General features: G+C 51.0%; 1 protein-coding gene across 3 annotated transcripts in view; it reads right to left on the bottom strand.

Annotated features, from left to right (window-relative positions):
* Window positions 1–1869: 1869 nt before the first annotated feature.
* FBXO34 (F-box protein 34) overlaps window positions 1870–24084 on the bottom strand; it is a 38764-nt gene continuing 16549 nt past the window's right edge. For all 3 annotated transcript variants that reach the window (XM_088539067.1, XM_088539081.1, XM_088539074.1), the window contains 2 exons: window positions 11554–11727; window positions 1870–4421 (listed from right to left, as the gene is read on the bottom strand). In XM_088539067.1, the coding sequence (XP_088395193.1) occupies window positions 2420–4421; window positions 11554–11630 (2079 nt within the window). In that variant the 5' untranslated portion in view covers window positions 11631–11727 and the 3' untranslated portion in view covers window positions 1870–2419. The remainder of the gene's footprint in view (window positions 4422–11553; window positions 11728–24084) is intronic.

Genomic DNA, 24084 nt, shown 5'->3' with positions numbered 1-24084 from the left:
CCCGTTTATTTTGCACTGGACCCCACCATCTAAAGACCGTGTTTTTTGTTTGTTTTTCCTCTCCTTTAGCGCATCTCAGTCACTCTTTCATTGCCGCCTTTGTGCTACCTAAGACCTGTAGAGGTCACGCCAGGATTCAGCTTTGGACTATCATTTTCTTTGCAAAAATAACAAAAACCTTTTTAAGCCATATTAACTTTGAAACCATCATGTTTTCCGAGTAATTTATTTGCAACCATGTGACGTTCTGAAAGTGCACAAAGGCAGTGCTAGGGTGTTAAAATGCTTCGGGGTAGGTCCTTTGGAGAAGCGGTTTTGTAACAGAATACAGATTGTGTTCTTTTTTTTTAAAAGTGTTTTGCACATGTGTAGCTAAGGAAAAAAAAAATGTGTTTGTCCAAAACTTGAGTGCAATTGACGGGGTTAGTTTTTCTAAGCTGTTTTTTGGGGGGAGGGAGGGAAAGAGCATCCCTAATTACAGGGGTTTGAGGACGGCCAGCGGGGAGTTTACAAGAGTTTGCATAGGGTGACGGCAGGGGTGTCAACGGGGCCGTGACGATGCCGTGAGCGCTGACCCCAGCTGCCAAGGAAGGGCCTCGTCCCGAGCGCCCGTCCCCGGGCTGGAACGCCGGTGCCTCCGGAGGGTCCCGCCGGGGGCTCCCGCGGTCGAGTCGCCTGCGGAAGCGCTGGGCCTCTCTCTGCAACTTCCCAACTAGATGTAACTAAACACAAATGTCTTTTGTTTTTCTAAATTTTATTGTATTATTGCAATAAATCTTTAACAGAATCTTTTTAAGGTTGTGCATTTATAGCTGTTACCTCTGTGGGATTTTTTTTTTTAAACCTGCTGGGGAAGCGAGTCTGCAGGTGTCCCAGGTAACCTGCAGCGCCATCATCAACGGTGAAATACACATTATGGGTTATAAAACGTGCATGGGAGGTGGCGGGGAGGGACACGTGGGCTCTGTGCTGCTGGGGGACAGGTTTTCCTGCGTTGCCAGATGGGGTTGATGACGGTGGCTGCTTCTGCGCGCCGGTTTGTTTGCCAGGTGGGTGTGAAAGGGCACAAGTGAGCATTTGAATTTGGTGCTAAAAAAAAATAAGCAGGGAGCTTCATTCAAAAGTGATTGTGGGTGCAAAGCGTGTCCTGTAACCCAGCCCTTAGCACTGGCTGCTGCCACCCGTGGAGGGAGGGATGGGAAGGGGCCCCGGGCAGGAGCAGAGCGATCCCTCCCGGAGCTCAGGCCAACATTTCCCTCCTGCTGCTTGATCCAGTGAAGGTGACCGGAGTCTCCCAGCCCCTTCCAGACAGAATGGCCTCACCAGCCCCTTATCTCCTTGGAAAACCTTTTCCTGGGCTGTGCGGGGCCTTTCTCAGCGCTGTCGCCCTCGAGTTGTGATTGCCAGGCTGGGTGGGGAGCAGGAAAGCAGCTTCTTCCCCCTCTTCCCTACGGGGATGCAGCTGGAAGCCTTCCCTCCTCGGGATGCGGCAGGATGAGGGCAGCGGCAGCAGCTCCCTCCACGGCTCTTCCCGCTGCTTCCACTTCTGCTCTCCTTCCTCCGGGCTCTTCCGCATCCCAGAACCCGTTATTCGCAGCCCAGGGCCCCAGCGCGGCTGCCCTTGGTCCAGGTTCCCCAAAGCTCCCGCCGGCTCCGGAGCCCGCGGCGCTCCAGGAAGGGAAGGGCTGGAAGGGGCGAGTGCCGCAGCAGGGAGGTTTCCGAGTTGCTCCCTTTTTTACAGGGGCGAGATTCCCACCGGGAAACGAACTCAGGATTGAAGTACAGCACAGCAGCACATTTATGCCTCAATTTACAGTATTTTTATTTTGGGGCCAAAAAAAAAAAAGTTTTACAAGAAAATTGGATAAGGCAGATCTAGAATGCACGTTTTATTACAGTAAAAAAAAAATAACCAGACAACATGGATAAGGAAGACAAGAATTTTTTTTTTTTTTTAATATTCGGACTATACAATAATATTCCTCTCTCTTTATCCACTGCTGTACTACTATAAATGTATCTGTTCTAGGCTACGTTTAAGGTTGTCCAGTTAAATTGGTCGAAGGTTCTTTAAACAAGTTGACCTTTACCTCTTTAGAGTTTCTCCCCAGAAACGTTCATATATTATACAGGATATACAGATTTTCGAAACGAGACACTTAAAAACGCACACGCACACCTCTAGCTGCAACACTGTCATAGCTGCATTGTAGTGATTACGTTGCTCAGCCAGCTGGAGACTCTGTATGTACAAGTCGTTTCTATAGTGTTATTTACAGAGATGGGCTAAAAGCTCTCTCCACTCCAAAAGGTAAAGGCTCCTGTGTGGAAGGATGTGCAGTTTCGTAGCCCTGTGAAAACACAATTATATACACTGTAAACAGCACAGGGCGTGCGAGCTCCCTCCTGGCCCCGCGCGCTAGTACTCGTCCTCCGCGTCGCCTCCCGCTCCTCGCGCCTTCTTGTGCAGCGCCCGGTTGAAGCTGTGGCAGGCGGGAACCCAGTGGTTGTCGTGCAGGCCCAGCTTGCAGCCCGGGATGCCCTTCTGCGAGCGGTGGCAGCACATCCAGTAGCCCGGGCCGTAGGGCAGCGCCTGGCAGTAGGGCTTGGGGTGCCAGCGGCACAGCGACACGTCCCCCTTCACGTACTTCTTCTTGCACTGCTTGCAGGGGTCCTCGCGGTAGCGCGGGTCGCGCACCCAGCGGGAATCGGCCGGCCGGATGTTGTAGTACTCGATGAGGAACTTGAAGTAGTAGCAAGTGCATTTGAGCGCCACCAGGCTCCGCGTGGGCAGCAGCCCGAAGATCTTCACGATGATGTGGTGCGGCAGGAAGGCCATGTACTGCTGCGGCTCCAGGAGCTGCTGGATCTTGAACCTGGTCTCCAGGAAGTCGTGCGAGACCTGCCGTTTCAGGCAGGAGGGGTCGAGTACCTGCAAAGCACCTTCTGCGGGAGGCACCGGGAGAGCAAAGGGCTCTGCGGAGAGGCCGGGGCTGCCATTGGGCTTCTCGGCTTCCGGCGCGTCCTCGTTTTGGGCTGCCGCTCCGGGCTTCTCCGGGGCTCCTTCCCGGAGCGGCTGTGGCTCTTGAGCAGCAGGTTGGTCATTCTGGAGGAAAAACAACCTCCCCGGGAGCGGATCTTCCCCCGCAGCGGCGCTCCAAAGCTTCTCCTTCCTGCACCCCTTCTCAGTCTTGGTGACCGATATGCTGATGCACAGGGCCTCCTTCCTCGCGGGGTGCAGGAGCTGCTTGGGCAGCGGGCCGGCCTCGCCGCACGCGCCGGCCGCGCTGCCGCCCCGCAAGGCGCCCGGCGCCGGCTCGGCCGCGAGCGGAGCCTCCCCGCGCGCCGCGGCGCCGCTCCCGCTCAGCGCCAGCACCGCGTGCGCCAGCCCCGCGCTCCCCGCGGGGGGAAAGGGCCGGGGAGCGGAGGCGGCGCCGTCCCACGGGCCGGCGTCGCTCGGGGGGCCGCGCTCGCCCGCGCCGCGGCCGTGCGGGGCGGCGCCGTCGCCGGCGGCCAGCAGCACGCGGCCCACGCTGCGGCGGAGGCTGTTGCTGCGCGAGAGGAGGCCGCCGCCGTCGCGCTCGCCCTGCCGCCGCAGGCACTCCGACTCCAGGCGCGCCACCATGTCCAGCACGCGCACGGGCTCGCCCTGCTCCTCGCCGCCCTTGTCGGCGGGGACGGGGACGTCGCCGCGGGGCTGCCCGCCCGCGGCCCGCGCGCACGGCTTGGCGCAGCCGGCCAGCAGGGCGCCCGCGCGCTGCTCCAGGAACGCCACCATCTCGGCCACGGACAGCGCGCGGCCCGGCCAGGCCGCGTCGGCGCCGTCGGCGGCGCCGTGCACGGAGCAGTGCTCGATGCCGCAGGCGAAGGGCTCCGGCGGGGCGCAGCGCGCGCTCGCCTCCCGCACGCGCTCCAGCTGCAGCCGGGCTTTTTTCAGATCCACCGATTTTTTCCGGCGTTTCGCCGCTCTCCCGTCGATGTCCCACGTGCTCTTGATCTTCATGGAGCCGAAGCGGCCGCCGCCGCTGCACTGCTGGGCTGCGAAGAACGCGATTTTCTCCTTGGTGTTGCCCGGCTTCACGACGGCCCACACGTCCAGCGGGCCTTCGCCCTCCTCTCCCTGGTGGATGGTGGCGGACAGGCCGCCCTTCTTCTCCCTGGCACTCGGAGCGTCTGCGGGAGCCTTCCCGTTCATATTGCACATAGTATTCGGATAAATAATTCCCAGAAGCTTTCGAGACGGAGGCACGAGGGAGGGTTTGGGGAAAGGGCTCAGTTTTGTGCAGTTGTTAGTGTATTTTTCTTCCTGTGTGGCTCTTTGATGGCTCATAGGTGGACTTCGCAGGGAATCCTGGCTTAGTTCTGGCGATCGCTCTTTCTTCTGTAACTTGAGATATGGCTTTAAGTGCATCCCAGAAACCCTAGGGAAAACAGAAAGGGAAGAAATTATAGTTGCAAGATCTGCCTGCCTAGAACGAGAGCAGCCCACACCTCCCAAGGAACCCGGAGGAAAGGAAAAGCCCTTTGGGGCTTCTCCTCACACCCTGCAACACAACCGCAACCACAAGGACAGCGGAGACCTTCCCATGGGATAAATTGGTTTCCATGCAAGTCCAGAGAACCCGCGCCCCTCTATTTTTAATTTAAGTTATATCCATAGCACAACTACAGCTACCAGTTCATCCTAGAGTTAGAGCAATCCTCTGGCCCATTCACTTCTCCATCCAGCCGCAAGGCACACGTGGGCCAAAGCACTAACCTTGGCAGCAGCTACCACTTCATTAACTCTTTTCAACAGATAAAGAATGAATAAAACCGAACAGAGAATGAGCAGTTGTGGCCACATCCATCACCAGCGATCCCATAAGGTAGGCGGTCTCCTAATACCACCCAAAATGAAATTTATCCTTTAATACAACGGCAAATTTGGCGTAGATGCCCCCAAGGGTAACTGTGTCCCTTTTCTGTGAAGAAAAGGGAAGAAAAAAAACTACAGAAGGGAAGAAAAGACCACAGAAGCATCAGTTGGGGCTGCAGAGAACCACTTTCAAGCGAGTATTTTTATGCTGCAGGATTTCATGGCTCCGAAGGGACACGTGGGCACCACAGTGGTCGGGGGCACTCGCTGCCCCCTCCTCCTCAGAGTCACTCTCCACTCAAAGCTGCACGTGCAGGACGTTGCCACGTAGGATCCGAGGATCAGGGGGCTTGGGGCTCTTCTCCCCGCACTATCACATAAGCACGTTGTGGAACTATCTATAGATGACGTTTCCATGGCAATCTTGGAATTGCTACGATAAAAAGCCTCCTTCCTGAAACGGGAATAATCCACGCTTGTTAGTTTAACACCAGCAAGTTCAATGCCACATTCCTCCTAACAACACAAACAAGAACAAGCTCAGGCGCTGAAGAGGGTTTCCCACCAGAACAGTGTTTTTTGTATTTCAGGCCTAGCATTTTTAACTGGAAACGCCGAGCCTGAACGCCTGCAAAGTTGGGAAGTTCGTAACAGCTGCACTTAACGCAGAGGATAAGTCTTTACCCGGAAAGGTGAAGCCGAGAGTCCAAGCGGACCCTTCCGCAGCCGCGATGGGAGCGGGACACGCAGCTCCCACGAGGATGGATGGGGAAAGGCCGCCGAGCAACGGGGCCGCAGCGTGTGGGGCACAGGCCTCACTGAACAGACCTACTGCTAGTTCCTGGGGAATTCTCTCTCCCCACGCCTGTGTTAATTCCAGCTCCTGTTGGAATTGGGTCACCTCCTGCTTTAGTCTGCTTCCCAAAACGCAACCGAGCTATTTCGCTTTCCTTCCGAGTTGTGTCCTAAAACTGCGATGATCTGAAAAAAAATATACATCTTAGGATGCTAAAAGAGAGGATCAGAGAGACCACTACGAGGGGGCCACTGTGTTTTGCTTCGGCCTGATGTTCTAGAGGATCCCAGTTGCCTGACCAGGCTCGGACAAGAGAGCAGCGCTGAAGAGCGCGGGTGGCCCCAGAGCACCCGGCTGCTCCCCGCGGCAAGAGGGGACACAACGAGACAGGACAAGGGGTAACAGGCACAAGCTGAAACCCAGGAGGTTCCATCTCCATGTGAGGAAGAGCTTCTTTGCTGTGAGGGTGCCAGGGCCCTGGCACAGGCTGCCCAGAGAGGCTGTGGAGGCTCCTTCTCTGCAGATCTTCCAACCCACCTGGATGCCGCCCTGTGCCCCTGCTCTGGGTGTCCCTGCTGGAGCAGGGGCTGGACTGGATGATCCCTAGAGGTCCCTGCCACCCTCAGCCGTTCTGTGGTTCTGTGACACACACTATTTCACACGGTGGAACCCCACCAGCGAGGGGCAGAAGATCAAGTTTCACCTACGCGTTTTCCGAACCGGCTGCCTGCGTTTAAGAGACTTTCTCGAGTGATTTCAGGAATCCGGCGATTCCTGAACACCCGTCACGACGAGGAACTGCCGACGAAGATGAGAGCAGGTATCGTACGAACGAGAACAGGACCGGACTGGTTGCTCCAACACGCTCAGAGGACATGTTCAGCCTGCAAAGTTGGTTCAGCTGCTCAGAGCTATTTCTGGTCCGTGGAGAAAGACAAAAGGCAGAGTTAGGCCTCACCTATTACGGATTTCTCATTTAAGGTTGTATTTCCCGCCGCGTTTCGGTTAGTCTCTGGCTAAGCCAACAACTATTTAAGGTTGAAAAGTTATAATTTACATAACAAAATTATGCCTTAGTCAGAAGTTGTCCTGCCAGAATAATTGCCTCATTTGAATTCAGCATTCAGTTCATTGCACCATTTTAATGGATCCAGAATTAAAAAAAACCTCCATTTAATGGCTTCAGAGGGCTATAAAGGAGCACTGCTAGTTCCCCCTGACCAAATGCACTGAGTGCCACCTGTCTCCAATTTTCAGGCAGCAGAGAGGAGAACTCCATTTTAAAGGGCATTTTGCAGTGGACCTTACCTGAAAGTGTTGTCTGGGAAAAGCAGCTCCCCCTGCCCTGATCCCCACTTTGCTGGGAAGTAACAAGGAGAAGTTTTTGGACAAATAACTTGGCCTCTCCCCTGCATCACATCAGCAGTGGAATTCAGTCTTTGCTGCTAGAGCTAGTTTAGAAATTGCCCTGAATGTGAAGCAGAGCCCAGGCTCAGCCTACCTCCCTTTGCAACATCTCAGTGCCTGCAAGAGGGAATCGTGGCAGCTACAGCAAGGTTTTAAATATTTAAAAACACTAAAAATAGTTTAAAAAGGTAAAGTCAGTGACAATTCCCTCAGACGCTTAACACCAGAATAACTCTGTTTGCCTTCCTCCTTTTGATAGGTTATCAAGTTATCTAATTTTATCTGCAGAAACAATAACTTTTTAGAAGTTCGCAGAGTAAACACAGGAGGCTTTTGATCCCAAAAGCACAGTTTTGAATTGCTGATAAGAGACAACTCTGCCAAGAATCAGCAGCAGGAAAACAACTAGCAGTGCTGTCTTTTAAACAGTTATCCCGTCATTAAGCCGGGGAAATAAGAGAGATGGATTTCCCAGTACTCATCTACTGTGTCTTGGGCACACAGGAAAAACAGGATACTTCAGCTTCTGGAATGAGCTTGCTGTTTGCAGAAGTTGCATCCGTGGCTTGTTTTTACACTATGCTTTTATCAAGATAGTTACTGTGCTGGAGAGATATAGAAATCTGCATTTAGAGGTATGCATGCATACCTGTTTTCCCAACCAAAACAATATCTCATAAACTGTGGTCCCGAGTTGACCAGAACCTTTCTGCATCCTTTTGCATTTGAACCTTCAAAATCACAATGGCCTAAACGTGTTTGTTTCGGTGGAAATCCCAGGGAGGAAAAACTGGCAGAAAAGATGCAGTTTTGGCTACTCTTTCCAGGAATTGCCTCCGTGCTCCAGGCTGTGGAGACGCTCCCTGCGCCCTGTGAAACACAGAGATTTCCCCAGCCAGCGAGATCAAACACACAAACCACCCCCAAGAAAAGCCCCATAAACCTGAGCATCCAAACTGCGAGCTCTCCAGGCAAGGTTTCCATCCCAAGACCAGCGTTTCCTGGGAATTTCTCTTTGGAAATGTGAGCTGCAGGCTGCGGAAGGTGCCGGTGCCGCGCCAGCCCTCGGGACACGCTAACAAGAGGCGCACGCCAAGAGAGAGAAAGGAAAAAGAAACCCAGCAGTAACAAAACCCCACATTACACATAACCTCTGGCAGGACGTTTCTCCTCCCGGGCACCCGCTGCTCCGTTTGGAGCTCAGCTGCTCCGGCAGGGATGGGGACAGCTCGGAGAACGGGAGCCGGGCGCCGCGGCCCTCAGGAGCAACAGGCGCTTGAGCAGAGCCAGCCGGGCGCTCTCTTGGAACCAAAATGCCACGTAGGTGCCTGGAACTTAATGTTGGATCCCCCACGGCCTGCCCTACCGCACGGGATGTTCGGGGAACCCGCTCGGGGGGTGACATGCGGATACAGCCACACTCAGGAGCTACAAGTCGTGGCTGGATCCCCATTTTTCACCCAGCTGAGAGGTTCAGCGACGGGTTGCAGGGCCAAGCTTTATGCACAGGCTACACACGCTCACGTGTGAGGGCTCCCACCCACTTTATCTACCCCTTAACTAAGCGCCCACACGGCCACCCCACAGCGTGACCCACGGTTGCTGTTTGCTCAAGGTGACGTGGCAAAAGCCAAGGGGCAGCCCCGGGCCAGCCCTATGTACCAGGGCACACACCGTGACACCAGGATGCAGAGGACTGGGGAAGCCCCAAGCCATGTCCCCTCCTTCCCAACCTGACCACAGGTCTTGCTGGGATGAAACAACGTGGAGGGGAAGGGCATCAACAGGAAAAAAATGGGTATTCCGGGCTCTGAGCTGCTCCAAAACCACTTTGCTCAAAGATGATGGGACAGCACGTGTGCCAGGGTGCAGCTGGGAAGGGATGAGAGGGAATCGGGTGGATAAACCTGCCCAAGGAAACACTGAGGAGGAGGAGCACAGCAAGAAGGAAAAACAAGGTGGTGGGTTTCTAGAGCTCAGATTCCTAGTATTACAGAAAGAACGATGCATTTCCTTCTGGAGACCCTACCTTCCTTAACATTCATTCTCTAATTTGTTTACTGCAACACAGCCAAGATGTTCTTGGGCACCACGGCCAACATTTCTTCACTGAGCAGCTAACGAACCAGCACGAAGTGACGCTATTCAGTCGTGGCCTTTGGAGGGACTTAATGAGAAAGTATGAAAGGCGGCGGGAATTAACCTCGGCCGGCGCTGCGACAAGGAGGCTCAAAGCTAAAAAGGAGGAATAAGCAAAAGCAGGTCTGAAGGCGAACCACGGATTTGCTTTTTCAAAACTGAAGACCTAAAGGAACCGGTTCGCAAAGGCAGCTCGACGGAGGTACAGAGGGTTTCACTGCAGACACCTCGAGCCAGGAGGCTTTTTCCAGGCATTTCCAGCACATCCCACAGTGTTGCAGAAGAAACTGCAGCTCAACATATCATTACCTCTCTCAGATCACCTGGGAAGTTTTATCTTAGAGATCCAAAAGCCTAGGAATAAACGTGAGAACTGGGGAAGTGTCAGTCCCTGGAAAGCAACAGCAAAAGGTTTGTTAGAAAGGATGGAGGGCAGATAGGGCCATAAGCAAGGTCAGGGCAAAGATCAGCACTGCTCTAGGTAGACCTCAAAACACTCAATTTTGGAGTTTGCTTTCGTTGTGAAGAGGGGTGAACCATGAGGGCAAAAGGCCAGGGGTTAATTTGAACAGGAATGGGGAAGTGACCAAAAGAAGTGGGAGAGAGGCTCATTTCAAGAAGTTTCATGAAAACTGGGAGAGAGGCTCATTTCAATTCTGGAATGTAAACTAGGCTAGATTCATAAATTACAGGCCAAGAAGCAGGAATTTTAAACCTCTGGAGAGGCAACCATATTTTAACGGGTTATGTGAATGTGTCACACATATTGAAGGTGACACCGCAAGGGAGAAGAAAAACAGGGGAGAGCTCACAGCCTCTACAGTTCCGCTAGCCGACTTGAATATAAAAGGCATTTTGGAAGCAAAGAGGATTACAGAGCCACAGAGCGGAGAGGGAAGAGTTCAATATGCAGGACTAACCTGAGGAATCCTGAGGAAAACCATCGTTCTAAAGGACACGCACGACGTCTTACTCGCGTGGGCTTTGGAAGCAAGAGTGAGCTCAGCACAACTGTGGCAGCTGCCCCGCTAGCGAGGCGAGGCAGAGGAGGAACGAGACACCAAGTAACAGAAACAAGAATTTGAAAGTGCAGATGGTGAGGCCGGGTACAAGTTTTGGAGGCACCTAAGAGGGGCGGATTAGGCGCGCACGGCACGGCAGCCGGCAGGAACGGCGATGCCAGGCGGCGTTCGGGAAGCGGCGAGAAAACGCCGGCGTTGTGCAGTGCTGCAAAACGCGGCGCGGGGAACCCTGCTGTCTGCAGAGCCCAGCAAACGGGCACAGCACAGACACGAGTGCTCCCTAAGCAAAAAACCAGCAGCGTAAGCAACGCGCAGAGGAATGTAAGCGGCACCAATGTTCGGCAGAGGAGCCAGAAGTTTCTACCTGCACGATGAGATCTGCCACGTTCAGGAACAGCTTGATCTAGGACAGGAGAGAGGCAAAACGTGGTTGTTTTGGGGCTAGACTGCAAGTTTACAAAAACGGCGTGTGTGAGATACTGTCTGGGAAAGCAAGAGGCCGGGTGACCCAGCAAGTCTTTTCCAGGGCTAAATTACTATCAGACGAACGTCACGAGTCTGCGCTGTCTACCCAACCACAGAGAGCAAAGGTTAACGTCTGCCTTAAACCCACACAGCTTCGGGAAACCAGAGAGCTGGCCGTCTTCCTCCAGATGGAGCAAGCTCAGAAGTCTTAATTTCAGAAGCAAATACATATAATTTTTTTTGAATATCTTGAGCTCAAACTGGCGTGTTCGTGCATTTGCATAAGGACAAGTTGTTCTGTGCAGTGTTCCTATAACGAGACGCAGTGAGAGGCGTTTGCTTAATTGTCGCATAAGCACAAGTGCTCAAAATCAATCGTGCATTTCTTATTAAGGGGCGGTGCAGCAGAGCGGGCAACACAGAATATAAGCTTAAACTAATCTAATTACTTACTCCACAGCAAGGCAGACCGCCACAGCGACTGCCAGCGCTTCGCTTCCTTTAAGCTGCTGGTGTAAGTTAAAGTCCACTACGACAAGTTGTCCTCCTGCTCAGTTTTTATTTCAAAGCCCTATTCCCAAATTAATTTACAGATGTTGCAAAAGAAAAAAAATATATATATAATATGTGTGTGTGTATATATATATCTATACATATACATATATATATATATATATATATATATCTCTCTCAAAGGTTTCTCCGAGCAGTGTGCCAGCTGCAGTGAATCTGTAGTTGTCACTATCCAATAAAAATGCCAGAGAACATTTCTGCCCTTAAGCCACCACAGGGTTTCTCCGGGGAAGTGAAGCGTAGCCACAAGCCAGACCTGGGCGCAACCATGCGGGCCGCCGCGCCGCTCGTACCGTTTCGCTTGCAGGAAGGGCGCAGCCGGCGCGCTGAGCGGGTCCCTGTGGAGGCCGGCTCTGCAGGAACTCCTCATGGTCCCAGGGCTCCCGCCGCGGCGCCGTCACTGCCAGTCCATGGCGGCGCGGGCTCGCGGTGCCCCGGAGCGTCGCCGCGGCCCCGCCGCCCGCGGGCTGAGGACACGGCAGGGGACGAGGGGAGCGCGGGAGTCAGCAGCGCTGGCTGGAGGCAGCCGTCTCCTTCTGGAAGAGCAAAAGGAGAACAAGAGAGGGTTACATATGTATTTTATATATATATATTCGCATTCATACTATATTCTATAGTATAGTGCCAGCCGCTCGCTAGCCCTGCGGCGCCTTGTGACACCAAGGGGACCCACAGGGCAGTCCCAAGGCTCCGCTCGCAATGCCCAGAATGAGGCTGTCCCACCGCATCCCTCCCGCGACGCGGCGGCCTCGGACGGAGGCTCCGCTGCCACCAAAGCGACGCGCGGCGGCCGCGAGGGAACAGCACCTTGGAGCTGCAACGTGACAGCAAAAGCCACAGGGAGGAAGAGCCCTGGAAACACTCGGATGGCCAAGCCCGAGGTGCCCGGAGAGAGGGTCAAAGGCACCTTGGGCCCTGCCCAGAGGGCCGGCAAGGCCACCCGAGCACGCGGAGCGTCGCGCTGCGTCCCCAGCGCACCCTAATTTAGCACAATTCAATAAGTCAACGCTCGCCCAGCACGGTTCACAACTCAACACCACCTCCAAGCACCACTTAGGCCACGCCGGCTTGGGAGCCACCCTCCGAGAAGCGGATTTCAGGGTGACTTTGCCGGCAGAGACACAGAAAGTGGTTTAGGTCCAGCAGGCTGGCTAGAGCCATTCCACATTTCCGAGTGGTGGTGAAGGAGAGGTTAACCATTTGCCTACGTTTGAGTAGGCAGGAGCCTAAAATAATATATAAAATATTATATAAACACATTCCAATCTTCGTGAAGTATGTGCTGAGCTCTACACAACACAGAAACGTGTTGGACCGAGAAGACCAAGGCGCTGCCCTGGCAAAGCCGGGGCACGAAGCACGTCCTGTGGTCCACTAATTCCCAAAACCAGGCAGCAGCAAGCAAAGCTTTCTGATTAAACACCATCTCCATTACATTAACAGCCTCCAACACCACCACCTGCAAGCATGAAACGGACACAAACAAATCAGCAACACCTATCAACATCTCTGAAGCTTTGGGTGCTGTAAAATACAGACCCCCACACATGATGCAAAACATCCATGCACAAACAGTAACACACAGGGAAAATACACACCTAGTGTTTTATGAAAATTTAAAGTCCAAAGCAAAATCGTTACGTTCTCATGAACCATCAGGAAGAGGCTCCAAAACGCTGACTTTTATCCAAGCTTTTGTCTGGCTGCTGGCTGTCCTGACAGCAGCGTTTCAGACTCAGCAGGAATTGTATCGCAGAAACATGATTATATCCACACCCAAATAAACGCAGCCGCACCATTTTTAAGAAGGCTGGATGTTGCACCTTGTGAAGAAACGGACTCAGTCTGGGGTGCAGAGTGAGACAACTTTATTTCCAAACCGACTTCTTTTTATACTTTCTTAACACAAGTGTTGCAAAGCGCACAACCAATCAGCATCTGGCCACCTGCGCGGTTGTCTGGCTTTGTTTCTTTTCTTCTGGCAAGACACGTCGCACACGAGGCAGGGGGAGGTGTTCCTCAGTCCTCGTCTTTCTCGGCTCTGTCCCCCATCTGCTGCAAAGACTGACACCCTTGTGGTTAACTATCTGCTAACAAGGTACTATTGTCTTTGAACAAGCCTCCACATCTCACCCTTCTTTATTTGTTTTTGTTTGAACAGCCATGACTTAATTAAATGATCTATCCTTAAACACATAACAAGAAACAAAGCAGGCACACTAACAATAAACGAAATATGCCAAACATCAACAGGCTGTCCTACTAGACAGGTTACAAACGGATTTACTGGACTAGATAGTATAACATGTCCTGTCAAATTTGATTGGCCAGAATTACCCATATGTAGGTTTTAGCTTGGGACAGCATCCACTGCTGTGTGGATGATGTCACGGTGGTGTGGATGATGGTGATGACTGTGTTAAAAAAGGCTTAATCCATCGAGCAGGTACCCATCTTGGCCCTGAGCCTGTAGAAACACAAGCATATCCTCTACCCCAGGTTATTAAAGAAAAAGGCCCTTCCCACTGATTTGTCTGTGGGTTTTTGATGATAACCTGGGCTTTATCCTGAACTTTGTGTTGTCTCTGTGAATCAAAATGTTGGTATATAGGGGGGCCCTCTTCTGTCCAACGATTTAAAAAATTCAACACATAGCAAGCTTTCGCTATGCGTTCCTGTGGGGATAAGCCTACACTCCCCCTTTTTTGTTTTTGTAACATATTTTTAAGGGTGCCATGTGTGCGCTCGATAATAGCTTGGCCTGTGGGTGAATGGGGGATACCTGTGATGTGTTGGATTCCCCATTGTTGAAAGAATATTTGTGTTTTTTGCGCTATATAGGCTGGACCATTGTCAGTTTTTATAGTTTTTGGCACTCCCAATATTGCAAAGGCCATAATAAAGTGTCGACATACGTCCTTGGCCTTCTCACCTGTATGTACAGAAGCATAGATACAGGATGAGAAGGTATCAACAGAAACATGTACATATTTAAATCTGCCAAATTCAGGGATATGCGTTACATCTGATTGCCAAATTTCAAGCACAGAAAGACCGCGAGGGTTTACACCGATGGATGGTACTGGTAAAATGCGCTGGCAGTCTGGGCATGACTGTATGATTTGTCTAGCTTGTTCCTGAGTCAACTGGAACGACCTCCGTAACGCTTTTGCATTTTGGTGATAAAAGTCATGCGACAAACGTGCTTGTGCAAAGCGATCTGGCAGAACTACAGCTCCTGCAAGGCTGTCTGCTTGAGCATTACCTTCGCTAATAGGTCCAGGCAGTGAGGTGTGCGAGCGTACATGTTGGATAAAGTACGGATAAATCCTTCTGTTTAATAGCCATCTAAGCTTCCAAAGAAGCGCAAAGAGGGTCTCGTTTGAAACCTCTTTTAAAAACGAATGTTCTAACCTAGAGACTAATCCTGCAACATAGGCAGAGTCTGTTATAATGTTAACTGCAGAGGGCCATCGCGTAAAGACGCGGACGACTGCAGATAATTCCACTATTTGCGGTGAACCTGTGACAACATGTATGTCGCTCTCCCAATGCCCTTCATCATTTCTCCAGACTACAACTGCACGACCTGTCCTACCCGAGCCGTCAGTAAATACTGTAAGAGCATCAGGTATTGGCGTAAGGCTCAAATGGCAAAGAGGTAATAGAGAAAGAGAGTTGAAAGACTGTATGATTTTATGTCCTGGAAAGTGAATACTTATCTGTCCTGGATAATCTGCCAAGGCACACTGAAAAACAAAAGACTGGTGAGTCAAAAAGGTTAATTGTTTTGTATCAAGTGGTAAATAAATAATATTAGGCTCTGTGCCATCTAGAAACATCAAACGCTCTCTTCCTTTTTGAATAACCATTGCAATCATATCAATAGCGGTGGTGACAGTTTTGCCAAAATTATGAGGCAGAAACACCCACTCTAAGATTATTAATGGACATGCGTCCTGTGGTATCCATTGTGCTAATAGGCCATAAGGTTGGAAGCTAGAATAAAAAACAAAAAGACTGACAGGATAATTCTGCTTTCGTCTGTGAACAGTCTGAGTGGTTAATTTGTCCACAACTTTACCAAGCGCAGCTCGCGCGGGAGGAGTGAGCTTTCTTGAGGATGTCAAACTCGTGTCTCCTTCTAAGAGCTTAAATAGAGGATGTAATTCTTCTGTGGAAATTCCTAAGGAGGGACGGATCCAATTAATAGTTCCCAAAAGTTTTTGAAGATCATTCAAAGTCCTTATGTCTGTCTTTAAGGTCAATGATTGTGGTCGAATTTGATGATCAGAAATTCTCCATCCTAAATATCGCCAAGGCGGACTTTCCTGTACTTTATCTTCCGCAATTCTTAATCCTGCAGCTGATGCTGCTCGCGTAATCTGATGCAGAGCCTCTTCTGCTGTTTCCTTTTGCTCTGCAGCAATCAATATATCGTCCATATAGTGATAGATGAGGACATTATCAAAATATTTGCGTATTGGGCTTAAAACTGCTGCCACAAATTGTTGACATAATGTAGGACTATTTTTCATGCCTTGTGGCAGAACTCTCCAATGGTATCTGCTATGCGGTTCCATAGCATTGATGGAAGGTACAGAAAATGCAAACCGAGGTGCATCTTGCGGTGCAAGTGGAATGGTAAAGAAACAGTCTTTCAAATCGATTACTATCAAAGTCCATGTTTGAGGTAACATTGCTGGAGAAGGGAGTCCAGGCTGTAAGGCTCCCATATCTTCGATGACTTCATTGATTTTTCTAAGGTCATGTAACAGCCTCCAGGAATTATTTTTCTTTTGAATTACAAAAACTGGCGTGTTCCAGGGGCTTGTAGTAGGAACTATATGACCAGCTTGCAATTGTTCATCTACTAACTTGTGTAATTGCAGCAGTTTATTTTGTGGAAGGGGCCACTGATCTACCCACACTGGCTTGTCCGTTTTCCAAATCATGGGTGGGACCTGCTGCTGGATAGTGACCCCTAAGAAAAATCCGTGCTTAACTGCATGCCCCATTGACTCAAACAGTCTCTCCCCCACAAGGTGATGGATCCAGGCAATATAAATGGCCTAATGTTTGCAGTTCTTCCTTCTGGGCCAATAATATTTATCAATCTTTTGCTTTGCATTGGAGTACTCTGCCCACCAATTCCTGAAAGCGATGTATGTGCCTTAACTAGGGGTAAACTGTTTGGCCATTGTGAGGCAGCGATGACTGTAACATCTGCTCCACTATCTAAAATTCCTTGTACATTAAATTTTATCAGTCCTGCTTGTAGCGTACAGGATATCTGCGGGCGATTCATAGTTATCTGTTGAGTCCAGAAAATTTCATGCCCTGTGGACCCAAAAGAGCCTGTGCCATGGTTAATGTTTGCAGCGTTTGGTGTCTGTGGTAAAAAGTATACTAATTGTGCTATTCGGCTTCCTGCTGGCACAGTACAGGGTGGTATCGGAGTCCATACCATTATCTTAATTTCTCCTTTGAAATCTGCGTTGATAACTGCAGGTAACACAAACAGCCCTTGTCTCGTTGTTGAAAATCGCCCAATCAATAGTGCTGCCATTCCTCGCCCCAGGGGGCCGTGGACACCAGTTGGAATTAGCACAACTGATGTATCAGTAATTAGCACTTCTATTGTGGTGGCCAGGTCCACCCCGGCGCTGCCGCCTGTGCTGGCGCACAAGCGGCGGCTGCTTCCCGGTGGGAGCCACTCCGAGGGGTGATTTGCCGTCATGGCGCGACCCCCCGCCGCGCTCCGCTTGAAGTTTCCCGAAGGGGCTAGCGGTCGACCTTCCTTATCAAATTTTGATCGACACTGATTAGCATAGTGTTGTCCTTTGTGGCAGCGCGGACATAGTCCAGGCGCTCCTTTGTTTGCTTGTGTTTTCGGACAGTATTTACGAATATGCCCAAATTGGCCACAAGCAAAACATGGCCTTTTCATAGACATTGTTGCAAATGTTTCGGCCATCAGTGAATATTCATACTGTTTGGTACCGACATTAATACATGCTTTTAGCATGTCATCAATAGTAGGATCCTTTAGTGGCCGCAAAACTCTCTGGCAATCAGGGTTAGCATTCTCAACTGCTAGTTGCTTAAAAATGTAGCTTCGTGCTTGTTCATTATCAATTTGTTTCTCCAGAGCCTCATTAAGCCGATCCAAAAACTTCATATATGGCTCATTCGCATCTTGTCTTATGCTAACAAAAGGTTGTCTTTGTTTACCACTCTCCGGAACGGCCTTAAGGGCGCGGAGAGCAAGTGCCTTAACTTGTTGCAAGCCCTCAGGGGGGATTTCTGCTTGTGCTGTTGTAGCACTGTGATCGCCCTCCCCCATTAGCACGTCCACAGTAACAGCCCGTAAAGGACCTTTTTTCGACAGCCGCTGGTTTTCCTCCCCCTGAGCTCGAGCAAGCTCTCTCATTTTCGATTCCCACATCGTGTATTGCATATCAGTCATAATGAGGCGAAACAAAGTTTTAAAATCATGGGGAGTAAAAACCGAAGAATCACAAAGAGATTGTATAAGGTGGGTGGTATATGGTGCGCCAAGGCCATGATCTGTCACCGTACGTCGCACGTCCTTAATAAGATTATACGACAAACCTTCCCAACGCGGATTCTGGTCTGGTGCACAGATAACGGGAAAGGCTTTCAGCATGCCCACATCCCCCGCCTGTTTTGCTCCTCGTTTTACTGAGGCCCATTTATCGTGAGGATCCGGGGGGTATAGGTCTGGCTCCTTTCCAGGGTCAATAGGACCCGGACCAAAAGGATCATCGTCCTGTTCATCAGGTGGCAGTACCGCAAAGGCTTTTGCAGCACGTTTTCTTTTCTGATTCTCATCAGGACACGATTGAGGTAAAGGAGGCGCGGAGGGGATGGCAGGGGCCCCGATCCCGTCATTTATGTTCGACTGCAACCCACTATGAGATTTCAATATTTCGAGTACAACTCGCCATTGTGGCAACAGGTTAGCAGCAGCCTTATCACCGCGCGTGGCACTATCCCACAGTCGGACCCCAATTTGGTCCCATCTTTCCAGATTAAAAACATTCTTACTATTCACCGAAGGATCGTCTTTAGAAGCCCATGCAAGAACCTTTTGCAGCTCTTCTTCACCTAATTTTTTTCTTTGCGGTTTCAAGTTTTTAGGAGAAGCTTCTAAATCGTCCTTTTGTTCCTTCATTAGGTATGAACCCATAGTTCCCAGCCGCTTACCTCTTTCCTTTCAAGAGGCTTTTAGTGTGCACACAAAGTAAGCTTCCTTTCAGCTTGATCCTTACGCTTCCTTTCAGCGTGATTCCCGGGAGTTCAGCTGGGCGGTGCAACCGGAGAGACAGCTAGTCTTCGAGCCCCACGTTGGGCGCCATTTGTTGCACCTTGTGAAGAAACGGACTCAGTCTGGGGTGCAGAGTGAGACAACTTTATTTCCAAACCGACTTCTTTTTATACTTTCTTAACACAAGTGTTGCAAAGCGCACAACCAATCAGCATCTGGCCACCTGCGCGGTTGTCTGGCTTTGTTTCTTTTCTTCTGGCAAGACACGTCGCACACGAGGCAGGGGGAGGTGTTCCTCAGTCCTCGTCTTTCTCGGCTCTGTCCCCCATCTGCTGCAAAGACTGACACCCTTGTGGTTAACTATCTGCTAACAAGGTACTATTGTCTTTGAACAAGCCTCCACAGCTGGACACTTTTTTTTAACTAGCTAAAAGCCTTCCCCTTCCTGCACACGTGACAGATTCCCTATGCGACGTGCAGCAAGTGCCTGGAGGAAAAATGCGCTGCAAAGAAAGTCACTAGATGTTCCTGGTGAGCCATGCTAGAGTCCTCACAGAGCCACAGAACGGCCGAGGGTGGAAGGGACCTCTAGGGATCATCCAGTCCAGCCCCTGTTCCAGCAGGGACACCCAGGGCACGGGGCAGCATCCAGGTGGGTTGGAAGATCTGCAGAGAAGGAGCCTCCACAGCCTCTCTGGGCAGCCTGTGCCAGGGCCCTGGCACCCTCACAGCAAAGAAGCTCTTCCTCACATGGAGATGGAACCTCCTGGGTTTCAAATTGTCCCCATTACCCCTTGTCTTGTCACTGGCCACCACCAAGAAGAGTTTGGCTCCATCCTCCCTATACTCCCCCCTCAGGTACTTGCACATGTTGATCAGATCCCTCTCAATCTTCTCTTCTCCAGGCTGAACAGGCCCCACTTGCTCAGTCCTTCCTCATACAATAGATACTCCAGTCCCTTCATCATCTTCACAGTCCTATGCTGGATCCTCTCTAGAAGCTCCAGGTCCCTCTTGTCCTGAGGAGCCCAGACCTGCACCCAATACTCCAGGCGCAGCCTCCTTTGCAGAGCACAATGGGAGGGTAAAACATGATAAAAAGCAGAGGAAAAAAATGCAGGAATGAGGGAGCTCAAGCAGGAAAGCCAGCAGGAAAATTTGTTGGGCTGGGGCAGGCGTAACCCCTCGTGCCGCTTCCCCTCCTCTCGCTGCTCGTGCGCGGAAAAGAGCTGAAATAGTCTATTAAAGTCAGCAAGCTCCTGGCAAACTCCTGCTGGGCAAGCAGTAAAAAGCGGTGCTTGTGAGCCTAGAAATCAGCATCTGGGCGAGCACCACTGCACGCTCCTTAACCGGGGTGGCTCCTTATCAGAGGGCACATCAGCTCACGGGTTAGCGCTGCAGAGCCGAGCGCAGCTCGAAAGCCAAAACACGCATAGCCAAATAAGCAAAACAGAAGAGGAAACCTAAAAGCCAGCCCTGTTGTTTTGCTTTTTTTTTTGCAACCACACCCAAGCAGATGCCTCTGTGCACAAGAAGGGGGAAGGAGTCAGATGTTGGCAGCGGGAAGCAGCGCGCACGCCGAGCGGCTCGCTGAGCCGTCCGACCCGCTGCCCTCGTCGAGCCGCGGCCACGCTGCGAGGAAAACAGATCTGTCAGCCCGGGGGGAAGGTCCCTTCACCTCCGAGCCGTGCGCTGCAGCCTGTGGAAGGTGCAGGTGTGGAGGCGGTTAATGCTTTGGAAAGGGATGGCGTTTTTTTGTTTTTTTATTCGGTGAATATATCCGTTCTAAACGGCAGAAGCATTAACCTATGAATAGAAGAGCTCGAAGGATGGGCTCATCCTGGCAGAAAATTTGCTTTTCTTAGCGAGGAGGCAGCAGCCTAATCTCGTTGTGAACACATCGCACTGTTGGCAGAAGTGGCGCAGTCCCTGCAGTTGCATTTTCACTGCAAGTTACTGCACTACTGCCAAATCCTAATGGATAAGGTGCAAGGGTCTAAACCATGAGCATCCCATCCCAAAGGGCCCCCTTGCCTGCCTTAACACCCCACCTGGAGCCGTTATCCACTGGACTCTCCCAGAAAGCCCCTGCCTGCCGTGCTGAGCCTCAGAGCTCAGGATTCACCATAACCAGGGAGCCCCAGGAGCTGCCAGACCGGATCAGGAGCGAGATCATTCAGCAGGTCCGTGCACCCCGTCTCTTAATTAGAGGCCTGGAGATAGATGCAGTTCTGAACAGTATCGCGTGCGTAAAACAGCAGCTCAGCTTTTGCCTTGCAGGAAAACACAGCAAGAAACTGAGTTTTTGCAAGATGGTCTCAAAGTTGTATTTACTCTTCGTAAAACATTTCTTTTTAAATCACACTTTAAAAGCAGACTCAATCTGAGCCTTACTACCTGCTTAAATCCAGTCCAAGTATCCAAGTGTCCACTGCAAAATCCCGAGGAAAGCGAAGCCACCGGAGCCAGCGGCAGCCAGGAGCTGCGCGCTTGGAACGAGGGCTCAACCAAACGGCTCCTTCCTTCCAGCAGGTGCAGAAGGAAGAAATTTTTTTTTCCTTTCAGCTTATTCAAGCGGTTCATTTCAGAGACTATCTCGTTCCAAGTTCAAAAACAAAACCACACCACTGCAAGGACCTAAAAAGAGCAAGGAAACTTGGAGGAAAGCCACACAAAAGGAGTTAAGGGAAAAAAAAAAACAGGCTAATATCTACATTTTAGACACTACTTTTCCACACTTGGTTCGTTAGCTACATTTTGCTTCCTTGTTCACCAAATTAGTTTGAAGCAAAATAAGAGAAAAAAAGCATGTTTTAACTAAAACAAGGAATTTTAGAGTGAGTTTAACTTTAGATTCCCCTCCAACTGCAGGGGTCTGAGTTTAACTGCAGATTCCCCTCTAGACATGAAACTAGAGTCTAGCAGAGAAACCGTATCCACCTCAGAACCACTACGAGATGTAAAGATTAGCACCCACAAACAGGTTAGAGTCTTTAGGTCACGTCGAGCTTTGCAGAGCCGCTTTTTAACTTCTAACCAGAAAGCAGAAAGGAGCTGCCTGAACAGGGCTGTTGTGGGAGAGGCACAGCCGAACACCACGTGGTCCTCTCTGATGCTCAGCAGGTCGAGTTTTGTGCAGAATTCGCATTATCTAACCCCAAAGCGTCCTGCCGCATTGCACTCCGGCTGAAACGAGAGGATGCAGCTTCCCGTCCCCTATTGATTTGCCATAAAACCTGTTGCCTTCCTGGTGCTGGGAATCCGAGCAGACTGAGCGGCATGGAGCTGATCTTGGCACTGTCTCCTCCAGCTCATTTCCCAATCAAATTCACCCCAGTCCTCCTTGAAGCTCCCTCAAACTTTCCCTGCATCCTGCTCCCCAGATAACACAGTAATTGAGTAAGAGGTTACTTAACTGAAGTCTGGAAGACGTGGAGGGATCTACATAAATTCAAGGTCAGGGATCCACAGTAGATGGAGGGTGTCCTGAACCCCCGTTTTCAGTCGTGCCAAGAAAGGTCTCTATCCCAAAGCACTTGCAGATTCTTTCAAGGCGATGGAAAATAAAGGCTTCCAAGCGCACAAACGCGGCGTTTCGGACAAGGGGGACACAGGGGACTCGCACAGGACATGTGGCTGCTCAGGGCCCTCAAACAGCTGCTGCTTGTGAAATGCTTATTCTAACGAAGCGCTACAGGGAGAACCTGTCTTCCCTTCCCAGATCATGTCAATATGGAACAAAAGGTTTCAAATTTGTCTTTGTCGCTCTTGTGTCTTCTCTCCTTTAGGTGTGGCTGCTGTGGGAATGACTCAAGAAATCCCCTCGCCTTCAAAAAAAAGAAAACCTCAAAACGGCAAAGGAAAAGATAAGCTCTGCGGCACCTCGTTAACCCAACTTTTAATAAGGGAACTAATCACAAAACGTTTCCCTCCAACAATTCCTGAAAGGTTTCAGCTCTCTTGCACAATTTGTTAAGGCATCGTGTGTTGCTCAACCGCGGAGGAGCCCAGAGCTGCTCGGTGGATTGAGCGGACACCGAGAGCAATGCAGGGGGTATTTGCCAACGCCGCCGGTGACAGACACGCACGGACCCACAGCACTTGGCTTTCCAGAAAGCTGCCACCTACCTAGGTGCTCGCTGGCACTGAGGGATCCATCGCGTGCCCGCAATGATGAACTGGAGGTGGCTCAACACGACCGGCCCCGTTACCGCCACTGCTCTCCTGGGTTTCTAGGTGTGGGTGAGACACTCGCGGCAGCACTTTGCATTGGAGGCCACATGAGCCAGGAGCCACGTCTGAATTATTCAGCGTCTAAAACGCGTCTGGTTTTGCTGTGTCGGTGCTGCAGCACCGAAAGCTCAGCTGCAAGGCTATGTTCTCAGGGCGAGGGGAAAGAGAAAGCTTCCAGAAGGCTTCCTATTATAGAAGCAATAGGATCAGGCCCAGAAATAGTAGACGAGTATTGAGGGAGCTCTGGAGACGCCGTGCCCTCCTTTCACGAGGCAGAAGTCTCAGTAGGTTGCTCCTGTACACGCAAAGAACATCAGAAGCTGCAGCAGGATGCCCAAGTGCCATTAAATGGGAGTTTGGGGACAAACAAGAGATGCAAAAACCCAGGCAGACTAGATGAAAGCGGGACCAACCCGCAGGCTGAGAGAGAGCCAGTCCGCCCCACTTTAGAGAAGAAGAAAAAAAAAATTATTAAAAAAAAAAAATCAGAGAAAGGAGGAACCCTATCTTCTTCAAGAACACAATGTCAGTTTCTCAAGGAGATTCTCATTACCAGAGCAGTGACGTGGCAGATTAAGATTGTCAGCAGCGATTTCATCACCCCGCTCTGCTGTTGGACGCTGGGGCTCCTGGCCGGAGCGGTCCCCTTGACTCATCCTGGCGCGGTGCTCGCTGCTCCAGCTGATAAACGGAGCACCGGGAGGCCCGGCCGACGGGACACGCTCGCGCGGGGCCAGCGAGAGCTTGGAGCTCGGGGGGCTCCAGGCCCCGGAGACGATGCCGGGCGAGCGAGAGGCCTCCCTGCACCGCGGCCGGAGGGATCCGTGCTCCTCTACGTCCTCCCTTGGATGCCAAACTGCTGCTCGAGCAGAAGATCACACACACACACCTAACTTCTATTCCTATCTACCCAGTTCCTTCTTTTTTTAGGACTTTGTTAGTAAGGAAGGCGACGCAGAAGGTGGAGCGAGTGCTTAAATATCAAAGCCGACGACCTAGCACTAATTCAGCAAATTAAATGTGGCCACAGCTGCTTTGTGCAAGGCCAGGCCTGGGGACAAGAGCGCACACACGGATTGCCCCACTTCGGATCACAGGTCCAGCCCTAAAGAGCTCCGCAGACTCAAGGGCCATTGATTTCCATGGAAAGCCTTTAACCAAAAGTTAATGTCATGGATCTCTCTGTCACACACCACTACAAATACTGGCCTCCAAAATCCCACTCAGCAACTGGAAGTTTTGCTACAGCAACACAAATTCCAGATTAAACGCTAACAGCAGTCAAGTAAAAAGCTATTAA

Source organism: Tinamus guttatus, unplaced genomic scaffold (assembly GCF_059628265.1).
Source record: "Tinamus guttatus ecotype Peru unplaced genomic scaffold, ASM5962826v1 Tinamus_guttatus_pri_ptg000048l, whole genome shotgun sequence".
In the NCBI taxonomy this organism is placed as follows: Eukaryota; Metazoa; Chordata; class Aves; order Tinamiformes; family Tinamidae; genus Tinamus; species Tinamus guttatus.
Note: the sequence above shows the minus strand (reverse complement) of the source record. Positions and strands in the feature narration are given on the sequence as shown.